This window comes from Larimichthys crocea, chromosome XII (genome assembly GCF_000972845.2).
Source record: "Larimichthys crocea isolate SSNF chromosome XII, L_crocea_2.0, whole genome shotgun sequence".
NCBI classification, from domain to species: Eukaryota; Metazoa; Chordata; class Actinopteri; family Sciaenidae; genus Larimichthys; species Larimichthys crocea.
In genome coordinates, this window is record NC_040022.1 from 24,694,461 (window position 1) to 24,720,225 (window position 25,765).

A 25,765-nucleotide genomic window follows, 5' to 3' on the forward strand; every position below is an offset into this window, starting at 1 on the left:
ATGGTTTATTGAAAAGAAGAAGAAGAAAAAAAAAACTTGCATGCGTTGCTGGTGACTTAACATGTGTCACCTCATTGTTAATTGCGTAACTTTGACAGAAGGTGACGGGGGACTACTGGTGAAACTTTGGGAGCCCCTGACCTCCACAGATGAGATGTGCCTGTTTCTGCGCTCACTGGCTGAGACCACAGCGGGGGGAGGAGTCTGGCTGCGGTAATAAAAACTGCTCCTGACTGTAGCGGAAAACAGATTTTGTAGGAGTCTCTGTGCCTGAGTGCAGTCAGGAATGAACTCTCCCTCTCGCATTGTGCATCTCTTACTCTGACAAGCGGGTCATCTGTTGAAGCGGAGGACATTGATCGGGTTCATTTCCTTTAGACGGCTTGCTTTAGGACTGCTCAGCTCCCTTCCTTCACATTTCTCCCCTCCCACACGCACCTCTTTAGATCCAACAGAGAAGTTTTCTAAGATGACTTGGACGGCGAACAGTTGTTTTGTCACTCTGGCCATCCTGTTTCTTTGGCGAGTGGAAGAAATAGCCGAAGCCTGCAGCTGCTCCCCAGCGCATCCTCAGCAGGCGTTTTGCAACTCAGACGTCGGTAAGTTGACTCACTCACTGAAATGATTATATAAAAGTTGTTTGTTTGCATATGTGATCGAGTAAAGTGTAAATGCTGAGAGTGAAATCTTGCCCAACTCTTATGTTTACAATTACAGGGGGAGGAGGATGGAATTTTTTTTGTCTCTCAATCTTTCTTTCCACTTCCCTCCTCTCCTCTCCTCTCTCTCTTTTTTCTCTTTCCCTCTAATCATCTGTTCATATTCTTGAGTCTAGATAGTGACACAAATATACTTTCTGTACTTTCTGTTTTGTTTTTGCCCTGCAGTTTTATACGGGCAGACAATATAAGATATGTTTTTACAAGATTGCAAGTACAACTTTTCCTTTCATACCCAGGCATCCAAGCAACAAGTATTTTTGCCACATCACTGCCTGTTATCCATGAGACTATTAGACTTCTTCATACCTCTTCAACTATCATTTGTGTAGTGTTTGTTTCACAAGAAAACAACATAGTAGTAATGCAAAGAATCATCCAAAAAATAAATAAATAAAGAAAAAAAATCATACCATGCTCAACACCGTGGTTGAGAGGTTTATGGTGCACTTCCTTAATGACTACTAACTGGCAATTTAATTGACTCTTTCTCAAAGGCCATGCAGATAGTTGCCCTCTCATTTTACCTATTACAAACCACTGCTTGTTGCTGCAGTCAACATAGGGCCTTAAGCTAACGAGAGTCTCAACAGTGACCGGCTTGTGCAGCTATTTAAATTGGGGTTTGCTGAGGGCCTTTTTTCTCGGTTGTGAGCTGGCAGAGTGTGTGGTATGTATACAGAAGTTGACTTATTCAAAGGTTTCTCTTTACCATTGGATTCCATGGCTCTGGAAGGGTGAAGAAACCACATTATCCTGCTGGAGAGCTTACTGTAAAGGGAAGTCTAATTTTTTATTTTTTTTTCCAACAGTTGCTTTTAACCTTTTTTTTTCTTTTTTTTTTAACATAATTTGAAAGCTTACACTTCTCAAATACAGCTAGTGAGCTAATGTAAGCCACTTAGAGTTAAGGAAATCTATTACATAATGTGGACTTTAATTTGGCTCTAGTTACAAATACTACAGTATGAAAGGGTAAAGGGTATCACAGGCCACTGCTACTTCTACTACCACTAATAATAATAATCTTAAAAATGACAGAAAGTCAATTGTTCTAATATGTTTACCTTTATAATGTAACCTAGACTTGATGATATATGATATATACACTAAAGATTAAATACAACTTTCTTTTATTTTGACACAATTAAACAGTTTCTAATCATTTTAACATGAAGCTGACGTTACTTTTTGCATTTTTTCTGCCGTTTTGTAATTTTTTTCCGTTTCACTCCTCGGTATGAAGATGAGCTAATAATTGCAGCCTTTCAGTTATTTGGCCAGGTGGAGGTTGTTGTTTTAAACCTTGACTTAAGGTGTTGATAGTCATCCAAGTTCCCAGACTGATTCATTTCATCACAGTCTCTCTAAGCTCAGGTCCTAACATGACCGTAATCCACCCCCCCACCCCATTTAGTCCTGCTTCAGCACCATGGATAGACCCTCCTACTAACTAAAACCACCATTTTGTCAAGGAGCCTTGACAGCCGAAACGTCCTGGATCCTCCCTCCATAACTGTTCCAAATCATTTCTGGGAGTAACAGTAGTTCAAGAAGAATATCGCACGTTGAAAGAGTTCATGCGGTTTGCAAGTTTGGGAACTTTGCAAAGCTCTTTTCAAATGTTCAGAGAGAAAATGTGTTAATTTGCAGTGTTACTGGCATGTGAAGCTGCTGCATAGAAAATGAATGGGTGGTGATGAGACGTTCAAAATGAATGTCATTATCTACCACTGATAGCTCTGCCTTTACTCTATAGCCTTTCCCCTTAGTTTAGTTGAGTCATCTTTATTTTCGTTTCCTTTGAATTGTAGGTCATTGCCACTTTTGTAATAAATCTAAATTATTTGGATTAAATGAAATATTAATATGTAGAAAATAATGTACATGCTATTCCCACATGTTAACAGCACAGTAAGACAGTGCCTTGAGGAACCCCTACTTAGCGTCAGACAGTTTACTGAAGTGAAAGTATTACTTAGGGTGCACAGACGTAGAGTCAGTTAGAGTGTCTGGAGCCTACGGAAAATTACTCAAGAACAGGAGCTTGCAAACTTCAGTTTTAGCGTCTGAAGTGAAACTCAATTTCCCGAGAACAGGGAGCAGCTTGGAAACTTAAGTTGTCACCGGGCCTCTTGCAACATCAGTTTTAAGGATGATGCGTTGTATTTAATGTAGCATTTTGTTTGTGGAAGGTAGGTTGTGGAAGATAGATGTGAGGAATAGAAGTAAAGTAGACTATTAGTCTGGCTTATTTCTCCCTCCGTTCTAGTAAACAGAAACAAAATACCACGTCAGCTATAGTTGTAAACATGTAGCTCCGCTCATCTGGAACGGCAACAAAAAAAAAAAAAAACTTTCCTCATAAATTGAAATCCATCCCTTGAGCCTTTGGCTGAGGCTGAGGAATGCTGGGCAGTCATATGTTGTGCTCATTATGTATTTGGAGTTTATTTTACAATTCTTAGTGAATATAGAGAGTTTAGTAAAGAAGGAGAGTGAGTCATCCTGAAAGAAAGCTGTCTTTAACCTGACTTCCGGTATAAACACAGCCCCACGCTGCAAGCTGTATAAACAGAGCTGACATTAAAAGCAGATTGAATGTGTGCATGCTCTCTCAAGTACTGGCAGTTATAATACATCGATCTGGTAGGTTTCTTTTTAATTTTATACAGAGAAACACACCTTTTTTAAATACTCCATGTGAACATACAAGCATCATCAGGTGTAATCATCAAATATTATTAAATGAGGTGCCAGAAAAACTTTTTGACACTGATGGAAGGTTTTAACGGCGTGGCATAAACCAATTAATAACGATGGATCAGATCCATGTATCTTGTTGGAGAGGATCAGCTGTGAGGAGTCAGTTTGAATTTGTACTTTAGCTTTAATTGTCCAAAGGTTGACCACTTTGTGGCTTCTCAGAGAGCAAAATGGATGTACAGGCCCTGCAATTACATGACATGCATTTGCTTTCTTCTCTTTTTCTCTTTTGTTTTTTAAAGCTCACCATGACCACAATACTACATACAAAATGATGCGTTTATTGTTTGAGTAACTAGAAAATGAGATGGTTCCTTTAATAGCCAGTTTTCTTAAACTTAGGATTTTTAAAGGGCATGGTCAGCCTCTTCCAGTAAACGCCATCACGTCCTGTGGGAATAAGACATGCACTGTTTATCAGTACAGTATTGTTATTAGTGCTTTAGTGCAAAAGGGCATGGCAAATAAAGAGCTTGTTTTGGATTTTATTATTATTTTATTATTTTTGCTAGTTAACTATTAACAGCTTGAATTAATTTCTTCTTATAATTCATTATTTTAGAATGTCAAATGCAACTTGAAGAGCATCTCATAACCCACGCAAAGCTGTTTTTAAAACCACCTTGTTTTTTGTTGTTGTTTGTTTTGTTTGTTTTTTGCATACTGTGCATATTTTCACCTGCCCTACTTTACACTAGAGAATAAGAAGGAGAAGAAGCAGAAATCATCTGCGTGTGATTCTGCACGTCAGGCGAAGGGGATTACCACTAATCCACTTTGTAGCCGGAGAAGTTTGAGAGTTTCTCTGTGTGTTTCAGTGTGTTTTGAAGGAGTTTATGATCCTCTCTCTGCTGTAGTTTGTCACTTTTTAAATGGTTTGTCAGCATATCTGCTGCTTCGCGGCGGCTCTGCAGAAAAAAAAAAAGCACATAGCTTGCACAACTTGGTATTTTGAACATTTTCCTGGCTGCAAACGAAATCTTCCTCCCCTCTCTGTTGTGCTCTCTGTGTCCTTTCTCTCTGTCAACTGGTATGTTTGTAGCAGTACTGCTTTGAAAGGTTGTCTCCTCCCTTCACACACAGGACTCTGTTCCTGTTTGTTCCCTCTTCTCGGAGAATGCAACCATCCTCAACACTCCCATCACTCTCTCCATCTGCGCACACGTTCTCCTTTTTCCCCCCCGTTTTTTCTTTCTATTTTTTTTTTCTTTCAAGGGTCGACTCTTTAGACCCTTAAAAGGAGATGTTCTCTAAGCCTCTATTGTCATCGAATTAGGGCACATATGGCTCGCAGCTTCATACCTTCATATAAAAAGCGAATGAAAAGGCTTGATCTTATTTGGTAACAAAGCAGGCTAGTGACGGTCTGAGGAAGTCAGTAGCTGCCACCTTGGGAAAGCAAGGATTGAACTGGGACTTCAGAGTGAACATCTGGTTAACATTAGCTCTGTTGCTGGTCTCCTCCACTTAAAAAAAGCTTGATTTTTGAATGCGATTTTGTAAACCTTTTTTTTTCTCAGCGCAGTAGTCATGTGAATGTGCAGCAGTGATACCCGTAATCCACAGGTATTTAGTTACAGCTGGTATATGATCAGTGCAACGCTGCGCCTCAGCGATTTGATTCACGTGACAGAAGCAGTGTTTGTGAAACCAGTGAGTCATATTTTTTTTTGTTGAATACTCAGTATTCGAGCTCAGAGGCTCATCCGTATGGCTCTGATAATATTTTTCCACTTGAACTGTTATATTTTTTTCCCCCCCTCGTCCAAACCCATTCTGAATCTGGAAGCTGTGACTTCAGAGCGCAAGCGAGAAAGAGAGAGAAAGAAGGAGGGGGAAAGGCTGCACGCGAAAGAGAGGTTGATTTGCATGTCAGCACCTCTATCCAGACAGCGAGGCAGGCCGGCAGAGAGGCCTTGGGGGCGAGGGGAGCATTCTAGTTCAGCTTTTCAAAGATTTGCTGACTAGCTTCCTCCTGTTTCGGCCCAGGAGCCTGTGGAGCAGGCAGCACACATTCCTCCCTTCCCTTTTCCCTCTGATTGCAGCTGATGAAACACTCATGTGCCTCTGTCTTCCCAGCACCTGGCACATGCAAACTCCTCAGATCCAAGCCACAGCAATGTGTTGTGGCCAACTCCAGCATGCCAAACATAGGCAGGGCTCAGATCAGATGCAGACAGACCTACATCTAGTGCAGTTTTAACATGACAATAGTGTTTTCGCTTTGTCTGGAAATACAGTGATCATCAAACGTGGGGTTTTTTTTGTTGTTGTTTCTTTCCAGTTATCAGGGCAAAGTTAGTCGGAGAGCATGAGGTCGCCGTTGGCAATGACATCTATGGAAACCCCATCAAACGGATCAAGTATGACATCAAACAAATCAAGGTATGTAAGGACAAAGCTATCATTTTAATAATGGGGTATAAACATAATTCCAACATAAATCTGAATATTTTTTTTCTCTGTTTTGAACTCAGATGTTCAAAGGTCCCAACCAGGATATTGACGCCATCTACACTGCTCCCTCCTCTGCAGTGTGTGGGGTGACTCTGGAGACAAGCGGCAAGGAGTATCTTGTCACAGGTATATGCTTCCTAAAATATAACAAATGTTATGTCTTGGTACTTCTTCACATCAGCTTTCATGTCATATCACTGCATCTAATGCGCTCTCCTTCCACCACAGGCAAACTTGAGACTGACGGGACGATGCATGTCACACTGTGTGACTTCATTGAGCCCTGGGAGGCCACGAGTGCCACCCAGAAGAAAGGCCTGACTCAGCGCTATGAAATGGGCTGTGATTGCAAGGTAAATCTGCAGGATATTCAGTAGTGAAAAATAGAATTACCACAAACTAAAATAATCTGAAAAGATGCATTGCCCTTTCCTGATCTTGGTCTGTTATGTTTTTTTTCTGGTTCTCAGATCACTCGCTGTACCTCCATCCCCTGCATGATCAGCAGCCCAAAGGAGTGCCTGTGGACCGACTGGGTGATCGAGAAGATGGTCATCGGAGAGCAGGCCAAACACTTTGCTTGTATCAAGAGAAGTGATGACTCTTGTGCCTGGTACAGAGGGTCAGCACCGCCCAAAAAGGATTTCCTGGACATCGAAGACCCTTAACTCTCCACTGTCCAACAGTCTGAGGATGTCTGCAGTTGAGATATACTAAGACATAAATACTAAAAACACAAAAAGTCAAATTGTTATTTTGTTTTTGTTTTTATTAAGAGAGCCACGCGGCGTGTGCTCTGTGGTGAGGTTGAAAAAAAGTGAAATTGCTACATTTTTTTTTATTTGCAGGACTCATTATGTTTTGTTTTTTAATCAACAGTCTTATGAATTCAGCACTTTCAGACACTTAATTCCAAAGCACTTCCTCATAAACCACTTCTCCCTCAGCTGAAATAAAGGGACGATCATCACAATTCAGTATTACTGTTCATAGCAGTTTCTTTTTGTTCTTGCGCTATTCGTTTCTAACTTTTTTTTTTTAACCAAAGGCATTCTTTAGAGTGAATTATAATTCTGTAATGCAACACATACGCACCTATAACTCAAAGTGTAAGAATTCTGTGAATCTGTGTTCATAAATAACATTAAGCTGGCAATCGGCACCCTGATTTGTGACAGCAGAGCTATCACAACCTCTTGCCCGTCCTGCTTCAGATTCTTTTTTTTTTTTGTGCCGAGTATGCAAAACTTTCCCCCCTCTGTCCTTTTTGGGTTTTTTTGGTGTGGCAAACCTGCTTTTATACTTTTTTTTTTTTTTTTTTTTTTTTTTTTTTTTTTTGTATACGAGGAAGCAAAATCAGTGCTTTTGCTTTAAATAATCCTGAATAGACAAGAATGCACTTTGAACACAATTTTCACAGCAGTCATGTTGTCTCTTATGGAAAAAAAAATGGCTGAAAAAGAGGATTGAATCCTCCATTTTGTATTTTGTATTTTTTTATATTACAGCTCTTCTCTTTGTAATGCTTTAGTGTAAGAGCATATTTTATTTAAGGAGGTTATATGATTCAGCATATTCTATTGAGGAAAAAAAGCCCACATTTTGATACTTTTTTTTAATCACAAAACGACACCATTGGTATTGTATAAAGAGAAGACCAAATATTTTAAGAGTGTAAGCAGAACACACACATTTTGTTTTTTTGTTTTTATGTGCATTAAAGGCTTTGATATGATCATAAAAAAAGTGTTGAACAAATGTCATGTGACTTTAATAATTAATATGAAAGTGTAAAAAGATTCTTCATTTGAACCTGTAGTCAGTTATGATGTCTTGTGCTGGTTTCACATGAGACGTTTGAGATGATTTTGCATGCATGTCCAACTGAAACAATACTGTACATTTGACTATTATATTAAATGCCAAACCGTGTTTTAATGCTTTGCACTGTGTTATTTTTAACGCGTGTGCAGCCTGATTAGAGTTTTCAGCCTATTGAAATATGCAGATTTAAATCACTTGAAAATAGCCAAGAGTATCCCCAAAGGATGCATCGTCTGCTAATGATAAACGCCGGGCCAAGTCACTTTAATGACTGGAGCAGAAACATAACTATTAATCTAGACTTCACTTTAATTGGAAGAAAGGCACACAGCAGGAAACAGCATGATAAAACTGTAAAAGTATCCTGTCTGATATTTAGTTTCTTCAGATTTACAGTATCAATACAACAACAATCTGCTGCCGCCTAGTGGAGGCAACATGTGACATTCCTTCACGAGTATGTCCATGTGCACAAATGTGCAATTATCAGTATTTGAAATAATCACAGGATATAACATTGACACTGCACATTCACATACTAGTTTATAGTAGCAGTATAGCAGTTATATGTCTGCATAGGAGGGGTTACCTAATATGGATGAAATCTGACATTTCACAATATTTAGTTACAGGCAGAGATTTAATTTTCATGTGATGGCAGCCTGACATTCACAGCAGAGGATGTGTCGGCTTCTCTTTGAGGTTACATTAAAATAAAAACACATTAATTAACATGTATCGCGCCTATTGCATCAATGGTAAACAGCGCTTGGCTGGAAGTCACGTGTGTCTCTCTCTCTCTCTCTCCCACACACACACAGACAGCGCTACAGTCAGCTTGAGCGCTGATTGGCTGAACCTTTCGGCTCACGGCGTGACCTGTTCTCTGATTGGCCTTTGATCCCTGTCAGTCATCCTTGTCGCCCGCCCTCTGATAATGCAGCATGGGCGAAAATACCAGACCCAGAAGCTACAGCTGAGGAAGCAGACCCGCGTACTGTCAACGATTTTGGACGCTTGGACGAAAGGTGAGCGGACAGACGGCTTTTTGTTTTGTTTCTTTGGACACACTAGGTTGTGTTCGCGTGTGTTTCCAAGGTGATGGCGGCGGTGGTGTTGAACAAACAGGCAGGATGTGGCGGTGAGGATGGGTTAGCTCGGATGCTAACCCACATTGCAGCACTGGATCTCTCGCCACGTTAAAGTTAGCTCGCTGGCTAATTTGGACAGCGTAAAAAGGGACAGAAAGCGACGCAGCGGACAGCAGAGACTATATATATACATATACACTGAATTATCCACGCGTTGAAAGGTTTAATGTCGAAGTAATGGCGACGTATTTGTCTTCAAACTTGAGACCGTGCAGGTCGACAATCACGTTAGCTGTTAGCATTTTGAGCCATGATGACTGGCCCTCGGTCTGCTCCGGCTCGGTGCACAGAGGCTGACCGGAGCTGGGGAAACGATAAATACACCGAAAATCAGTGAAAGCAGGCAGATAACTTATCTGTGTAATGAAGCGATAACCACGCAGAGAGATGTTTTATCATTATTTTTATATACAAGTGACAGCAATGGCTGTGCTGCCTTCAGGTGCTCCCTGTAAAATCCAACGCTGGCACTTTTTTTTTTTTACTCCACATGTGATTCAAAGTGCTTATTTGTTTTTATAAAGCATGAATAACATCAGCTTTTTTTGGGTTACTGTCTGTGCCCCCCCAAAAAAAACATAATGAAGTTGATTAAATGAAAAAGTTTTTAATATATTAACAGTGTTGCTCTATATTTAGATGGTGGGATGTGATGTATCTAGAAAATCTGGGCATTAACATTCACATGGGTCACTTTGTTGACAAAGTCGTGATTACAGTATTATTATTAGAAGCCCTTGAAGTCATCGTCCTACAGTTCACATCCAGTATTAGGCCTGCGACTAACATTTACATTCATTTAACTTTATTAACTTGTTTGTCTGTAAAATAGCAGAATATGCCAAACATGTCTAACCAGCTGTAGTTTATTATCTTTAAACATCTGCAATGGTTTAGTTTATGACTTTATTTTCTGTTTATTTCCTTTTTACACTTTCAGGGCACACAGCTATAACATTTCTGTGTTTAGAAAAGTATGTGTTTATAATTTATTTTATTTTTTTGCACTTTTTTTTAGCAATTTATTACATTAGTAAGTCCATACATATTATTAAAATTTTGGGGAAGGGTTGTATTGATGTAAAGCATATTAAAAATGCTCCCCACAGCATGTATAAATGTAAAGATATGCTCTGGCGGGCTTGTTCTGTGGCAGGTCATAAAGGGTTTAGCCACTTTTTTCCTCTTCAGTGTGGTGGTAACTAGTTTGATCGATCTGAAGTCGATGCATCAGGAACACAGACACGCGATGCTGCGTTAAGACGAAATACATTTTGACCAAAAAGCTCCATCAAGCTCCATCAAAAATTAACATTTCGTAACAATTCAGGTCCTAATACGAGTTATAAACGCTTCATTACACACCTTCAAAAATTGCACTTTTTTGCTGCGATTGTATTATTTGATGTCTCTTTTATAAGTTGAAGAAAATATCAGCAACTCCTTTTTTAATGTATCTAAGCTATGTCAGTGTGAGGATTACCTCCAAACAATGAGGCGTGCTTGGTTATAGTTGTTCATAACCGGTGTAAATCATCACAAAACATCAAAGTGCCTTGTTCTTATGTTTCATATTGAGACGTCCGTACTTTCACACAGCCGTCACTTGAACTAGTTCAGCCGTAGAACACGGGGAAACCTAATTAACATTTTGTATTTTCCGGGCATAAGGCGATGTGACGTCCTCTTTGATTGTTGCGTTGATGCATGGACAGCAGTCAGTGCCAAGATAAGAAAGTTCACTCACCGTCTAACAGCTACAAGCTACCAGATGTTCTTTTATACTGTATGTTATGTAAGCTGGAGGTCACAGTTATCCTCAGCCAGTCACACTACAAGAGCATACCATACTGTCCATGCATGGATATTAAAACACGCTCTAACATCCCTTAAATGAACAGATTGAGTTACAAACACAAACATAAACATCACAACGTTTCTGTGCGCCATGTACAAATGAAGTTACTAATTATCATGATGTAATAATATGTGTGTGGCACACTGTGGTCCAGGGTATCAACGTCGCAGCCCGGTCTCGCAGTTGCATCACTGCAGTTAGCGGCGTCCCTGTGGGCTCCGTCGTTCTTCAGTTCTATCAGTATCAGCCACACGTGAAGGTCAGCGTGCCCTTGTGCATACAATGCATGTTCAGCTCTCCTTCCCTCCTCGTGACGTCACTGCCCACACTCTGATGAGCAACGAAGGGTTTGTTGTGGTCGCGGGGGTGGAGGTGGAGGGGGCCGCCACGGTTACACCGCGGGTAAATTGAGAGAAATTGAAGACCAAATGATTGGTTCACACGCTCGCACGTTTTGCCCGCCTGCCGCCTTTTTTGTAGAAGACAGCGCGTCAGAAGTCATTCACTCGACTGACTGTGGCAGATGGTCATTGTGAAAATGTGCACACGCTGTTATCTACACTGAAACGGGTCTTTCAGTGCACTCAGCTACACTGTATTTAAAGGGGCAGCAGACAGCCAATGTAAATGTTGTCATTGTTTCCCGGGCAACATTTGTCATCTACATCTCTCAAATCGCTGGTAGCTACAGATGAAAACATTTTACAATAAGCAGCTTCACAGAGGAAGCAGCTGCTGGAACATAATAAAAACATTGATGCAGGCAAAACACATTTTTAAGAATGACCTGGCAGCTGTTTACACCTCATGCACTCTAATTGCTCCTCCTCTCCTGTCTCATACTGTACACACACCCCCCTCTCCACCCTATGTCACCAGCGTCTTGCATAACTGTGGGGACAGCTGCCAAGTCCCAGCTGGCACCTCAGATACACTCAGTCCTTTTTATCTCTTGTGGAGCCGCATCAGGATATATGTCCCAGGGAGGTACAGGGGCGCTATTGAGCACTACTTTGATTATCTGAGAGAGAAAATATATTTCTGTGATCAAATGTTCAGCTCAGATAGCTGTTAAACACTGCCGTGCCCACAAGGTTCAAGTTCCAACACGCTGGCCGTGAAATGAGGTGTTCTCAAAGAAGGAGTAGACCTAGTAAGTTTGTTTTCTGCGGCTACTTGTCAGCCTAACGAAGTGAACAATTCATGACGCTGACACTCCAATTTTCTCTGCAGTGATGTTCCAACAATGCCGATAGTGGATAAACTCAAGGAGGCATTAAAACCTGGTCGAAAGGAGACGGGTGATGAGGGCGACCTCAACAAACTGTTGGCCTCTTCTGCTAAGAAGGTCCTCTTGCAGAAGATAGAATTCGAGCCTGCCAGCAAGGGTTTCTCCTATCAGCTGGACAGCTTGAAGAACAAATATGTGATCCTCAATCCCAGGAATGAGGGCGCTACAAGCCAGAAGGCCCCAGAGCCTGTCCAAATAAAGAGGCAAGGTGAGCTCTCAAATTGAACTGAATTTTTTTTGCTCAGCATCCATATCTTGTATATGTTACTGTCCTGATAATGTCACAAAATTGACTGCACTCCTCTCTCTCAGTCTCAGAGAACGTCGTTGGGGGCCAGAGCGATGGGATCCCCGCCCCGCAGAAGATGCTGTTTCCAGGGAACAAGCTTACCCTTAAATGGGAGCGTGTGTACAGGGTGGGAGCCGGTCTCCACAACCTGGGGAACACCTGCTTCCTCAACTCCACAGTGCAGTGTCTCACCTACACCCCACCACTTGCCAACTACTTACTCTCAAAGGAGCACAGCCGTGCCTGTGAGTACTTGGATCGAGCTATTAAACGCTGCCAGACTTGTAGAATTTACGCTCTCATTCACTTATATTTATCCTAACACGACACGCACCCACATAGTCTCAAGTTATGGAAGTGACTGCAGCCCCGTTAGCTACTGTTACCTTGTGTGCAAACACATGTGGCTGAATGTCAGCGTGGAATGTAAGCCAAAGCAGCTGAGGAAGAAAAACAAAGGCAACTGCCTCTGTCGGCCAGTTTTCTTCAGACTCTGAAGGAGTTACAGTTTTAATTTAATTTGTGTTACAAGTGTAGCATTGTTATTCACAAACTAAACACTATAAACTTTGTCACATTTTGGGTTTTTACCAGTTCTCACTGGAAACCTACCAGGATTTCTTTTCTTTCTTTCTTTATTTATTTTTTAAAAGAAGCAGATCTGTTTGAACTGATTTTCACCCAGGTTTGTTTTCTGCTGCAACGAGACTCTCTTCACCAGAGTTTACAGTAAATTAGGAGCTCTTGCTGCAGGCACAGCTCAGAGTATGCTTCAGGTGAGGAAGTGAAGCGATAAATGGGGAGAAAAGCAGAGTACGCTGCTGGTCAGAGTCGTCATCGTCCTTTAAATTTATTAATAACTGACTTTTAAACACCAGCAAATGTCCTAATAATTCTTAGGAAAAGCTTAATGACACAAGCAATGTGTTAGGTATTTTTAATTCTGTGTTTAATTTGAGGTTCTTAACTTACTGTATGAAGGAGCCACACCAGAGACAGATCACTGTTGTGCTGTGATGGGCATTTTAGTGACTCACTCACATTCTCTTTGTTGTTGCCGTCTGTGTTTCAGGTCACCAGTCAGGCTTTTGTATGATCTGTATAATGCAGAACCATATCATCCAAGCCTTTGCCAACACGGGCAACGCCATCAAGCCTGTCTCCTTCATCAGAGACCTGAAAAGTAAGACCCGCCAGCTTCCCTCGACACTGTTTGTCCTCACTAGGTTTAAATGTAGGTTGTGTCAGGAGTCACAGACACCTGATTTTTTTAATTTTTTTTTTTTCCTGGTTGATTTACTGCCAGAAGGCACGATGACGCAACACTGGTCACTGTGTCCCATGTGACAACAGCCAGTAACTGCAGTCCGAAAGTGGAGCGGTGAGACTGCAGGCTGTGAATGAGCACCATGTAGAGAGCAAGAGATGAGGTGTGAGTTGCACCTTGACATGGTGAGGCAACTGTGCTGTAGTCTCACAGGAGCCCCTCCCTCCACCCCCCCACCCCCTCCAGTCCCCTCCCTCCCTTACCTGCCTGCTTCTTCCTCATATGCTGCTGCAATCATGTCTCCACCTCCTGCGCCTCTTTTTCAGTCACCCCCCCTTCCTCCTTCCCCGATGCCCTCTCTGTCTCCTTGTGACTGCAGGCTGAGAGGAGCAGCTTTAGCACAAAAAATTTACAGTCTGCCTTTTTCCCCTTCGTTTCAGTCTAGACTAGTACTGTACATGTTTTATAGTCTCCCCCTTTTAAAGCCTCCTCCATCTGATCCTGAATTGGCCCCCACCCTTCCAGATCTCACAGCTAAGGGCAAACAAAATAAAACCACAACCACCCAATTGCACGCCCCTACAGATTTCATACCTTCAAGATGTTGTTGTAAGAAGACGCCCTAAACAGGTCATTAGAATAATGGTGTCTTATTCCTCTTTCCCCACTCGGGGGTGACTCATTGTTGTACAGCGACGCTGTGCCGGGAATGTGGCGATGACCGCATCATAATTGTACCAGCTCATGCTTTCCCCTTTTCCATTAGGAAATAACAGCAGAGTCAAATGGTTTCAGAGCTACATTATCTCTAATGTGAGACTTTGAAATGAGTCGTCAGTCTACTGGAATCACTAAGTGACTGTAAGCTTTTTATTAGGTCGCTGTTGAACTGTGTGTCTGAGATACACGAGGTACTAACCATAGAGAATAGCTGTAAGTACCCATGAAAGTGTCTTTAACCTTTACAACCTATTACATAAACCCTCTTCACTGGTGTGTGTGTGTAATCACCAGACAGAAATATCTTCAATAGTTCAACTTACATTATGACCTGCTACTATAATAATATGAATGTGTTTTTTTTTTTTTAAAGCTGTCTCGTTGATATAATTGTCTGAAGAACACTTGTTTGTTTAGCAACTTCAAAGTCTGACATGAAGTTGTCAGCTTGTGAATTATTTTCTGTTACCGAGCCTCTTCTCTGGTGTTTTGTAGAAACATATTTTTAGAGAATATAAATCTTGGCAGAACAAAGGATTGTTAATAGAGACCCTACACGGGCCAAAAACTCTTAGCACTAGATCTCCAGGTCCCCAGTCTGACAGAGTCTGCAATTTCTCACTCCGATCACAGCCCGATGCTGACGCCAGTATCACTTCAAGCTCCCTCTGACACACACATACACTACTGAGACATAAAATTTATCATAGGCCTCACTACTCACGATCATGTCTATAAATATTAATACCAAACGTCCAGCAGTATATAAGTAAATAAAGATTTTCAGCCTACGTCTCTTTGATGTTAAGTAACTTGACAGAAACTGAAGAACAGTGTTTCAAATAGCCAACTGGCTAATGTTCAATCCAAACAAATGTAAAAATCATTATTCACTGTTTATTAATGATGGTTGTGAAGAGAGAGAATCGAAGAAAGGCTTCAGAGACCAGCGTTCTCCTCGCCATGCCAAAAAGCTGTCCACTACTGCTGCTTGCTTATGCTCGACACTTGATGCACGAGCACAGCCAGATATTTTTTTAAAAAAATAGCCCAAACTCAAAGTTTGTCTGTGACATATTAACCAGGGATGTACACACATGGCCACGTTTTCATTAAGCAGCCTTCGTTGTTTCAGTAAGTGGTGCAGCTAAAATAATAATTGCCTTAAAGCACTTCATTTTCTCAGGGTTGGACATTATTAATTAGCAAACATGCACTTTTGTGTCCCGCAGAAATTGCCAGACATTTTCGCTTCGGAAGCCAGGAGGACGCACATGAGTTTCTGCGGTACACCATTGATGCCATGCAGAAAGCCTGTCTCAATGGCTACCCTAAGTAAGGCTTCATTGTTGTCTCTTAAAAGTGAAATGAATACATTTAACGAGTATTGTTTTAATTATATTTTTCTTTGTTTGCTTGCTTTTTGCAGGCTTGACAGACAGACCCAGGCCACAACGCTGGTTCACCAGATCTTTGGAGGTTACCTCAGGTCAAGAGGTACTTTTTCATTTATTCACAGACAAGTAACGTAGGAAGAAAAAATGCCTCTGGAGCTGTGCAGTGTCAAGAAATTTGGTTATTTATATTACTGAAACATTATCCGACAGAGCGTAGTAATTCCAGAGTCAACAGTATGCATCCAAAACAACTTAACATAGTTTATTCTATAAACTCTTTACTCTTTGTGTTCACACATGCAAAAACAAAGTAGTAGGCCGTTTTTGGCTGTTGAATATAGCACAATTTCCACCCTCTGCTGTTTCCTGATGTAGCCTTTGTACCACACACAAGGATGAAGTCCTGTTGCACAGTTTGTTTCACGATTTCTATCTTTCATTTTTACCTTTTGTAGTGGTTGGTGGTTTAAAATGACAATGACACTCGAGCTGGTTAGACTTACACTAGTGGAGTGTAGTAGTTAACACCTTCTTGCTTCTGTTTCTATTAAAACGAGTGTGAGCCTGGTTGTAACTTCCATCTGTATTTAAATGTATGTGTACATATTCACAATGAATAGCTTTCGTGGTCCTGAATATTTTTTATCTCAACGCAAAACAAGGATGTGGCATACTGCACATCTGTATCTTTTGAAAATTGTGATATTAATGCTTCATAGAAATAACTATAAGAGGTTATTCTAAAGTCTGTATGCCGCCAAACCAAATTTTTGCTGCTCACTTTAGTTTTTCTGATGCTTAACATTCTATGTAATGCACTGACAGAGCAAAGTGAGATTTCATTCATTCTTAAATGTCTAGAAATCACATTACACGTTGCGTAGATGGACTAAATGTGTGTTCCAGAGTTAAGTCTGTTGTATTTCTCATTTTAAATCAAAGTATTCTTAAAGCAGCACGTTTCTGTACTTCTAGAAATCAGTAGTTTGCATGCTGCAGTTATGCATTTGTAAGATGCAACGATTTCAGGCAGCTATACCGTAACTTTCATCAGGATCTTTTCATCTTGTAAAGTGTCAGGTTTGTGCCTAACGACGCTGATATCTTAGATGGAAATATTGACAGTGCTGAAGGTAAAGGTGTTTTCCCTTAATGTTTGATCTGCGCGTTGGTTAGTTGTTTGAGGCTCTTGATAGTCTTCTGTTTACAGGAAGTGTAACCGAGGACGGTGTGAAATATTCCAGTAATCACTGATCAGCCTTTCACACGAGCAGATTGTATTTTTCTCAGAAGAGTCAGATTTGTTTTTTAATCTTGTCTTTCAGTGAAATGCTCTATTTGTAAAAGTGTGTCAGACACATACGACCCGTATCTGGACATTGCTGTGGAGATTCGGGTACGTCACACAAGATCTCTTTAGATTTTTTTTTTTTACTTATTTATTTCTGTGGAAATATTTTAATATAGATATTTCTTGTTTCTCTCCGTTAGCAAGCAGCAAACATTGTGCGAGCCCTGGAACTGTTTGTTAAACCAGACATACTAAGTGGAGAGAATGCCTACATGTGTGCTAAGTGAGTGTTTGTCTAACATCTTTATTTTTTATTCATATTAGAGATCCTTTTTAGATGACGTATCATGCCTCCTTCTGTTTTTTGTTTTTTTTCCCCGTCAGGTGCAAAAAGAAAGTGCCAGCAACCAAGCGCTTCACAGTCCATCGAACATCTAATGTACTGACCCTTTCGCTGAAGAGGTTCGCAAACTTCAGCGGAGGAAAAATAACAAAGGTTAACGAAGCATTCTCACACTATCTGCTGTTTTTAAAAGTGCTGTCCGTGTCTGTTCTCTGTGATCTTTATATTTCTGTCATACTTTTTTTTTTCAGGATGTCGGTTACCCAGAATTCCTGAACATCCGACCCTACATGTCTCAGAGCTCAGGCGATCCTGTTATGTACGGCCTCTATGCTGTTCTGGTGCACTCTGGCTACAGTTGTCACGCTGGCCACTACTACTGCTATGTCAAGGTAAGACAAGCAGATGCACATCATCTTTTTTTCAGAAACTAATAAAACACCTTAGGGTAATATTACTGTTTGATACAACTTTAGACCAAATACATAAAAAATGTCCTATCTTGTCTCAGTTGTTGCCTTTCTATGGGATCAAATAACATAATCATGATCCCACAGGCAGCCAGGAATTGGGCTAAGGAAGTAAACCAAGCAGTAGTGAAATGAAGCCTGCGGCCTCTGACTTTGAAGAGCCCTGCTGTAAACCCAGTTTTGCTATAAAGTAGTCCTTGCTATTAATGTGCAACATTACCCACAGAGATGATGTTCTGTCTGTTATTTTGTTGAATTTAGATAAAGGTTCATTTGAATACATATTAAAGCCAGTTAATATGAGGTTGGAGTTAACATCCTTCATTTACAAATGTTATCGTTTCCTTCTTTCCTCTTAGGCAAGCAACGGACAGTGGTACCAAATGAATGATTCAATGGTGCACTCGAGTAACATCAAAGTGGTCTTGAACCAGCAGGCTTATGTGCTTTTCTACCTGAGGTAAGAGATCAAAAAAAGGACTTGTCTGTTCTTCCCTGAATATGTAATTCAATAAACCAGAGACTTTATTTGTGTATTGAAGGATCCCTGAAACAAAGAAGAACGCAGATGGACAGACCACCAAGCAGGGAATGTTGCATCCTGGGAAGAACAGTGCGTCGTCTGAACAGATAAAAAGAGCCAATCTGAACGGGCCCCTCTCCTCCCCACAGGTCACAAAGGTACGAGACAAGATCACAGTCATGTGGACTTAATATGGACTGAAAGTTTGCCTCTTTTTTTTTTTTTTTTAACTCAAACACTCTACTTTCCAGAAACTTGAGCCTGCACAACTGCGTAAGATCCAGTCCATGGACGGTGGTTTGGGCCTGCCCATTTCCAGGAACGGTGTGAGCTCTCAGCCACAGCCCAGACTTTCCAACTGGACGTCATCCTCCAATGGCCCGCCGAAGCTGCCAGGTGGGCCCACAGTTATCGAGGAACCTTTCAAGAAGCTGAAGAAGCCCTCTCCCCAAAGCCAAGCGCAGTCCCGCAGCAGCACTCCGACCCCTTCCAACAATGGGGTTGGCAGGACGGAGGGAGATAAAAAGCAAGGTGGCGAGGGCAGAGGCATGGCAGCATCTACCTCAATTAAGTCTTTGTCTGACTCTTCCTCTGCCGACACCACTGACTCAAAGGTAATATTTGAAAATGAGACAGGCAAACACAAATCTGACCTCAAAGTTAAGGGAACACATTTTCATCAGCTGACTGGTCCAAAATAGACCAATGTGCAGCGACTATTATCCTAATTTTTGTTTAAGGAGATGCATAACTGCTGTTTGAGCCCAAGTGTGGATGCACAGAAGCGTAACCACAACCTCTAATTGCCTTTTGTTTTTCGGCCAGGACTCCGTCGGTCCCAAAAGTGCGCCAGTAGGAGAGACTCCCTCCACCCCACGGAAAGGCTCTAATGGCCTGGCGTCTCCAGCCAAGAGTGTGGAGCGTTCTCAGAGCACAGAGGAGCAGAAGACGACGAAAATAAAACCCCCGGCCCTCAACAACATCACATCAGAAGCCACCAGCGCCATGTCACCTCCACCTGCCAAGAAACTGGCCCTGTCGGCCAAGAAGGTGAACTTCATTCCCATCCACAGCAGCAGCACCACCTCCTGTCTTAGTGAAAGCTCATGATACCTTGGTTTCCTGTTGCCTCACTCCACACTGCTATCCCAAATTTGACCATTGATTTCAATAAGTAGTTTTATGAAGGTAAAGTAAACTCTACTTTTCTAGTTTATTTTCTGCTGTATGTAATGTGCTATATCTCCAGTGTCCCTGTCTAATCAACCACACGATAGCACTTGTTTAGAGTTTGTCTTCTTTTCCTTTAGTTTGTCCTTTTTTTCTAACCATTTCTAATTCTTCTCTGCCATACCCTTTCCTCTTTGTTTTCCTCCCTCCATCTTTTCCTGCCATCCCTTTTTTTAAATCTTCCTCTTCCTTATTTTTGTCACATTCATGGCTATTTTCTTTAGACCACCAAGTTTTTATTTATGTCGATAACTGCAGGCTCGCAACCGGAGTCCGAGCAGCATTGATGCTCTGCCCCCTTTGCCACGCCAGCTGTCCAGGGACCCCACGCATCACAATCAACTTAACCCCCTCACCTTTGCCTCACCCACTCACACTCACAGGTATGACCCCGGACCACATACCACGCAAGGCATGCTCGAGTAATGAAAATAGACGAGTTAATCCACATGTTCTTTCTCGATCTTTTCCCAGAGCTGGTCCATTCCATTCACCTAAAGTCCAGTCATCGCAGCCTTTTGCCCACTCAAGTGGATCCTTCAAACAGCAGAGCCCTCAGAAACAGTCCCTTCTCTCCACACTGCAAAAACCAAACGCCAGCCTTCCTCTTAAAACCAACGGGCTTCACAGTGCCGGCCCAAAGAGCCCCAAGTCTTCCAACAACCTCAGCTCTTTGTTCCAGGAACCAGACCTCAACAGCCCTCTGGCTGCAAATGTCAACCAGAAGAAGAAGAAGAAGAAAAAGAAGCGGCGGCATTCTGAGGTGGAGGGCGACACAGAGCCAGTCACTTCTCCAGCTACAGCAACACCAGTCGACCTCGCGGAATCAGCTAGCGAGAAGAAGAGGAAGAAGAAAAAGAAAAAGCGAAAGAGGGAGAACGAGGACGGAGAGAAAGTGAAGGAGAGGGACTGCGTCCCATCTCATCTAGACACATCGAACCAGGAGGAGGATTGGTGTCAGGGTGGCATGTGGAGTCTCACATCGAAACCAGATACAGAACAGTCTAAGCAAAAGCCTCCGTTAGCCGTCGCAACCTCGACGCAGTGCGAGTCCGATCAGAAAGAACAGGGAAGGGACTCGGTGAAGTTGAAAAAGAAGAAGAAGAAAAAGAAACTGGCTCTGCAGGACACGACTTCAGCATGCTCTGCATCAGAAAGGTGGGTTGAAGTTTACAATTCAATTACAAGTATTTTTGGCTTCTGCAGTATTCTTCATTTCTGTTAAAGAAAATTCTGCCTGAAGTAATTTGGACAAAGAGGGACATAACTTTGTTTCTATAACAACCAGATGGCTCTATAATTGACCTGTGCTTATGTGACTAACTAAAGAAATGAGTACCTTTCTACACGGCATCATGACTCATAACTCAACTTTGGAAAGACTTAATGAAGCAAGGTGGAAATTTCTTACCATCTGTTAAGATCATTTAGCGAAATGTGCAAAGATTATTATCATCAAATCTAGATGTGAAAGTATTTAGATGCTCATTGTGATCTGAAATGGTGTTGTTGGAAAATCTGAAGATCTGCAAAATGCATGTGAAGTATTTAACAAAAGAAGGAAGGAAAGAAAGAGATCCATGCCATGTTAGAATGCATCAACTATAATCGGTCTAAAAAAAAGAAAAAATGGTCTGACAGTTTCCTTAAGGTGCAGTCTTAAATTTGCTTGTTTTGTCCAAGCAATTTGAAAATGTTGCAAAAGATACGCAGTTTACAAAAACATAAAACAAAGAAAGGAGGCGTGTTCTCAGATTTGGGAAAATGGACCTAGAGAATTGTTTAAATTCAACGATAACTAGTTGCAATTTTTAATTTTTGTTCAAAACGTGCTGACGAAAGGGGACATACCTTTGTTTCTATAGCAACCGGCTAGCTCTAACATTGAACTGCGCTAATGTCTGACACTCCCACAATGCAGTCAAGTGTGAACATTTCTCTACCTGTACTTTTCCCATTTTTGTTTATGTAGGTGCCATCATGCATCTTTTTCTCAAAATATTTAAACAGCTAAACTTTGGAAAGATAAGGCCAAAAGCATGCAAAGCAGCAGGTGCTGTAGTCTTGGTTTTGAAATTACCTAAGCGTGACGTTAACCTTGCTCTAACTTCCTCTTTCCCCACCCCCCAACAGCGCTTCTGAAATGAAAGCCACAGTTGTTCAGAATGACACAGGAGAGTTGATACTGTTGAAAAAGAAATTAAAAAGGAAGAAGAGGCTAAAAGAAGAGGTGAAACTGTGGGAGGAGAGCAGGCGATGCTCAGATGGGCAGAACGACGAGCCTGGAGCAGTGGAGCCCCCTTCCAAAAAGAACGCCACCGAGAACGGCAAAATAAGTAAACAAGGCACAGGTACGTGTGCGTGGACCTGAACATGCATTCATACAGTCAGAACTGCAGTGGGAAATGAAGAAACGATCCTGTTTCCATGCCAACACGAGAACGTACAATAGCACTTGTATTGATTAAAGTCATTTACTCAAAGTCACTGCACCACTAAAGCCTCTCAGCCTTTGATTTAAATGACCAGATGTTTCACAGTTATTAAAGAGGTTATGTTTTGAGAATGCCAGATTTAATTGTTCTGTTTCTTTCAAATCCAGCCACCGTGGTAGTGTGGGACAGCCAAGTAAGGGACGGCTACAAACGCAGCCAGGCGCCAGCGGCTGGTGACAGTGCGTCAGGACAGACCCCGCCTCAAGCTGCTCCCGTTGCATGGGACGGGAAAAAGACGAGCGGGGTTGTAGAGGAGCTGCTCAGGAACGCCACCGATAAGGCCTACGGAGCCAACGGTGAGACCCTGAGAGCTCTGTAACTCTGAACCAAAAGCAAAAGATGTTTTATATATGAGATCTTATAGAGTTTGTCTGTCTTATCTAGTCCTCAGTTGGGAAGGCGAGGTCTCTGCTGTTAGTAGAGATGCTATCGAAGATGCCCGCCATGCCAAGTGTGACACTGTGATCGACGAGTGGGATGAAGAATTCGACAGGGGAAAGGTGAGGAGAACGCATTTCTTTAGGTCTGCTCGTCTCAAGGCCTGTGGTCACAGTCTTCTTCAACTCCGTCTGTTTTTTGTATGATTGAACAGGTAAAGAAAATGAAAAACTATAAAAAAGAGAAGTGGAGAAGTGGCAGCAACATCTTCCAGAAGATCCAGGACAGGCGCAATAAGTGGTCTGTGACGCCCGGAGGGAAGAGAGTTTTTGGAGTTCGTCGCTGAGAGTCCAGATTGCTGTTGAGGTCATGCTGACTAGAAATCAAGACAATACTGTATACCAAACTTCTGTACCTTTTTTTTTTTTTTTTTTCACTTTTTATTTTTTAAATCTTTGTTTTTTTTTTTGATAAGTTTAAGACTCAAATTCCTGAGAAATGAGCCAAAAGCAGCAGAGGCTGCACTGACAGCCCCTTCAATTTCAGTTGGAAACATGAATTGTCATCAGGCTTTAGTAACACTGGCCTGCGGGATTTGACTCACTCATATCCCCTTTTAATCCAAATAACACAGTTTCTATGCATGCAGCGTTTAACACAAACTCTTTATTAAATTACTGCATGTTGGCATCCTTTTTAAGCCTCGGTTGTTCTCCCAACAATGACGCTACTATGAAATCGGATACAGTGTAGCGTATTTGAGAAGGGCAGGCCAACAATGACACCTGCAACACTTTGGCTGTCCTGTATTGATTGAAATTGTACACAATCTCAGAGCATACTTTTGCAGACATAAGGGCTCAGTAAGTTGAATATTTAAAAAAAAAAAGTGACCTTTTTTTTTCCTCTCTTGAAATTATGCTATACCAAATTACAAAGATCCAAATGTGTTTATTCATTAAAACATATTATTTTAGATTTCTGTATGATTTTCTTATTTTATACCTGTATCCACCATCATTTTATTTTGCTGCAGTGTCTGTGCCACGTGGCTCTTTTTTTTTTTTAAAGGACCAAATTTTGCCTGCATATTGTTGGTGAAATGAAGGTTTAAAATAGCCACCCTTTTTAAAAAAAAAATTACATGCATGTCTGAACTGGTTTAAAAAAAATTTACTATGATGAATTTTATTTTTAGATCTGCTCTCTTGGTTGTTTTCCCTTTTTTGTTCCTTAACAGATTCAGTTTCAGATTCAATGTTGATGCATTTTGCACCACAAAAGAATGCTCTGCTGATTTGTATGAACTGTGGACAAAACAACAGATCGGATGCTATAAGCTTCACCATGTCTGTGTGTTTACCTGGGCGGTATTGTTTTCTGACAGCTCACAGGGCAATGTGCATTTGTAGAGGTTGGAGTTGTTGAAGAAACCAGAATGGGATGGGAGCTGTTGTTTTCTACTGTGCAGCTATTTAACGATGTAGCTCATCTCGTCAGTTCAGCGTTCAGAAGTTCACAGTCTGGAGATTTGACCTTTTCCATTCTCTGTAACAAACTCTCGCCACAAACTGTTGTTTTACCAATGTACTGAAATAAAAGGGTTACATTTTATACTTCAGGCACTGTGTTAGAATGGGACTGCCACATGCTAATGTTTTATTTTCCCCTTACATCTTATATCTCTATGCAATTTTCTGACGGTCATGCTGGTCACGTAGAAACTGGGCTGAGACTCAGGAACCCAGACATCCTGTATTCCATTTTTGTCTCTGATCAGATGCTCCCGTTTCATATCAGAGTAGTTCCTTTCCCTGGACCACCATTTTGCATCCTGTACATCCTGTAGAAACTGTTTTATACAAAGTATTTCAGGTGTGGAAACCATGGGATCATCTCGCACCAATCCAGGCACAGATGCGTAGAGAAACTAACGTTATAACAAAACGCTTTGCCAATGTAGAAGACTGTACAGTCCATCTTGTGCTACCCATTTCCCTCCAACGCTGTAAAGATCTGCCCATGCATTTCTTTTCATTCTAGAGATGTTGCCTTGAATTGGCTATAAAAAGTATAGGATTTAATGTTATAAATATATAATTTAAAGAAGAAAAGACAGATCTTTAATGTGCTACTAATACTTGGATCAGTTGGTGGATGTTAACACGAGAATTAATCTGCAAATGTGTGAGTTCATTTGTGTATGAGAGTTGTCTGTTTCTCATGCAAGACCTTCCCTATGTCACTGTAGTGTGTACAGTACAAGAGAGGCTACGACAGCCTAATTATCATAGGATGTGTTCGTCAGCTGTGAAATCAACATATAGGGTGTGACTCTCAAACTGACACAGAGGAACTTTTACCAGTGTGAATGGACGGTCAACATGTTTGCATTGATGGTTCTATATTTCGCACCACCTTTTCTGACCATGGCAGAGAGCTTTCATAATGAAAGTGTCTCTTGCCACACTATAGTTAACTATAAAGGTGCAATAAAGTTGTGACTTTTGTGAGCTCGCTGTGTATTTTTCTGTCTTTGTACTGCCATGAATGAACGTCCTAATATTTCACAGTAATGCAGCATCAAAATCTAACGAGAATGATCAACTGAGGCGCAATTGTTGGTGTCATTCGGCGGGGGTAAAATGCATTATTATTATATTATACTTTAATTTATTGGTAGGTGTATTCACAAAATAGAAATAGGTTAATAGGTTGAGATATTAAAGCTTCTTCCACTTCTGGCCATTAATAGGTTGAGATATTAAAGCTTCTTCCACTTCTGGCCACATTTGATTACGTGATGTTTTCAAAGCCAAGGCCAAACACCTATTGTGACCTTCGCTGGACGTGCAACAGATTGCTGTCCTCAAACTTTAAAGCTACTATAAATAGAAGTTTATAATGGCAGCATTCATTATGATACACCTACAGAGAATTAAATTCATCTGCAGCTCCTGGTTTTATGGAGCTCTGTAGCGAGTTTGAGCCAAGCGGCAACCCTTGGTGCCAATAACTGCACTTCCTTAAATGTCCACTTGAAGCTGGCTACAGAATTTATCAGTCTCCATTAGCTCCCATATTAAACTGTCCAACTTCACCCGTACGGCCTAGTACAAAAACAGTTTCCTTATAATTATATTAAGGCTTAAAACTATGCATAATTAAAATTATTTTTTTTAAAAATCTAACTTTTCTTACCTTTTTTGTTTGTGTAATAAGTTTCCCCACCTTTAACCCTTTTTTTCCATAATTGTAATACGTGTGTCATGTTTTCTGCACATGAATCACACCTG

General features: G+C 41.2%; 2 protein-coding genes across 2 annotated transcripts; both read left to right on the forward strand.

Moving 5' to 3' along the window:
- Nucleotides 1-235: 235 nt before the first annotated feature.
- Nucleotides 236-7,880, forward strand: LOC104925068 (metalloproteinase inhibitor 2). The gene is made up of 5 exons (XM_010738605.3): nucleotides 236-599; nucleotides 5,770-5,870; nucleotides 5,963-6,068; nucleotides 6,171-6,295; nucleotides 6,413-7,880. Exons 1-5 carry the CDS (start codon nucleotides 470-472, stop codon nucleotides 6,608-6,610), a joined length of 660 nt encoding a protein of 219 aa, XP_010736907.1. The 5' UTR covers nucleotides 236-469; the 3' UTR covers nucleotides 6,611-7,880.
- A 785-nt stretch (nucleotides 7,881-8,665) lies between these two features.
- Nucleotides 8,666-24,983, forward strand: usp36 (ubiquitin specific peptidase 36). The gene is made up of 20 exons (XM_010738604.3): nucleotides 8,666-8,794; nucleotides 12,009-12,274; nucleotides 12,379-12,600; nucleotides 13,428-13,538; nucleotides 15,575-15,677; nucleotides 15,772-15,839; nucleotides 17,065-17,135; nucleotides 17,231-17,313; nucleotides 17,415-17,526; nucleotides 17,625-17,765; nucleotides 18,203-18,303; nucleotides 18,386-18,524; nucleotides 18,618-18,980; nucleotides 19,192-19,416; nucleotides 19,855-19,979; nucleotides 20,071-20,754; nucleotides 21,730-21,947; nucleotides 22,199-22,387; nucleotides 22,476-22,591; nucleotides 22,684-24,983. The coding sequence occupies exons 2-20, from the start codon at nucleotides 12,022-12,024 to the stop codon at nucleotides 22,813-22,815; spliced, it is 3,456 nt and encodes a 1,151-aa protein (XP_010736906.2). The 5' UTR covers nucleotides 8,666-8,794; nucleotides 12,009-12,021; the 3' UTR covers nucleotides 22,816-24,983.
- Nucleotides 24,984-25,765: the final 782 nt, after the last annotated feature.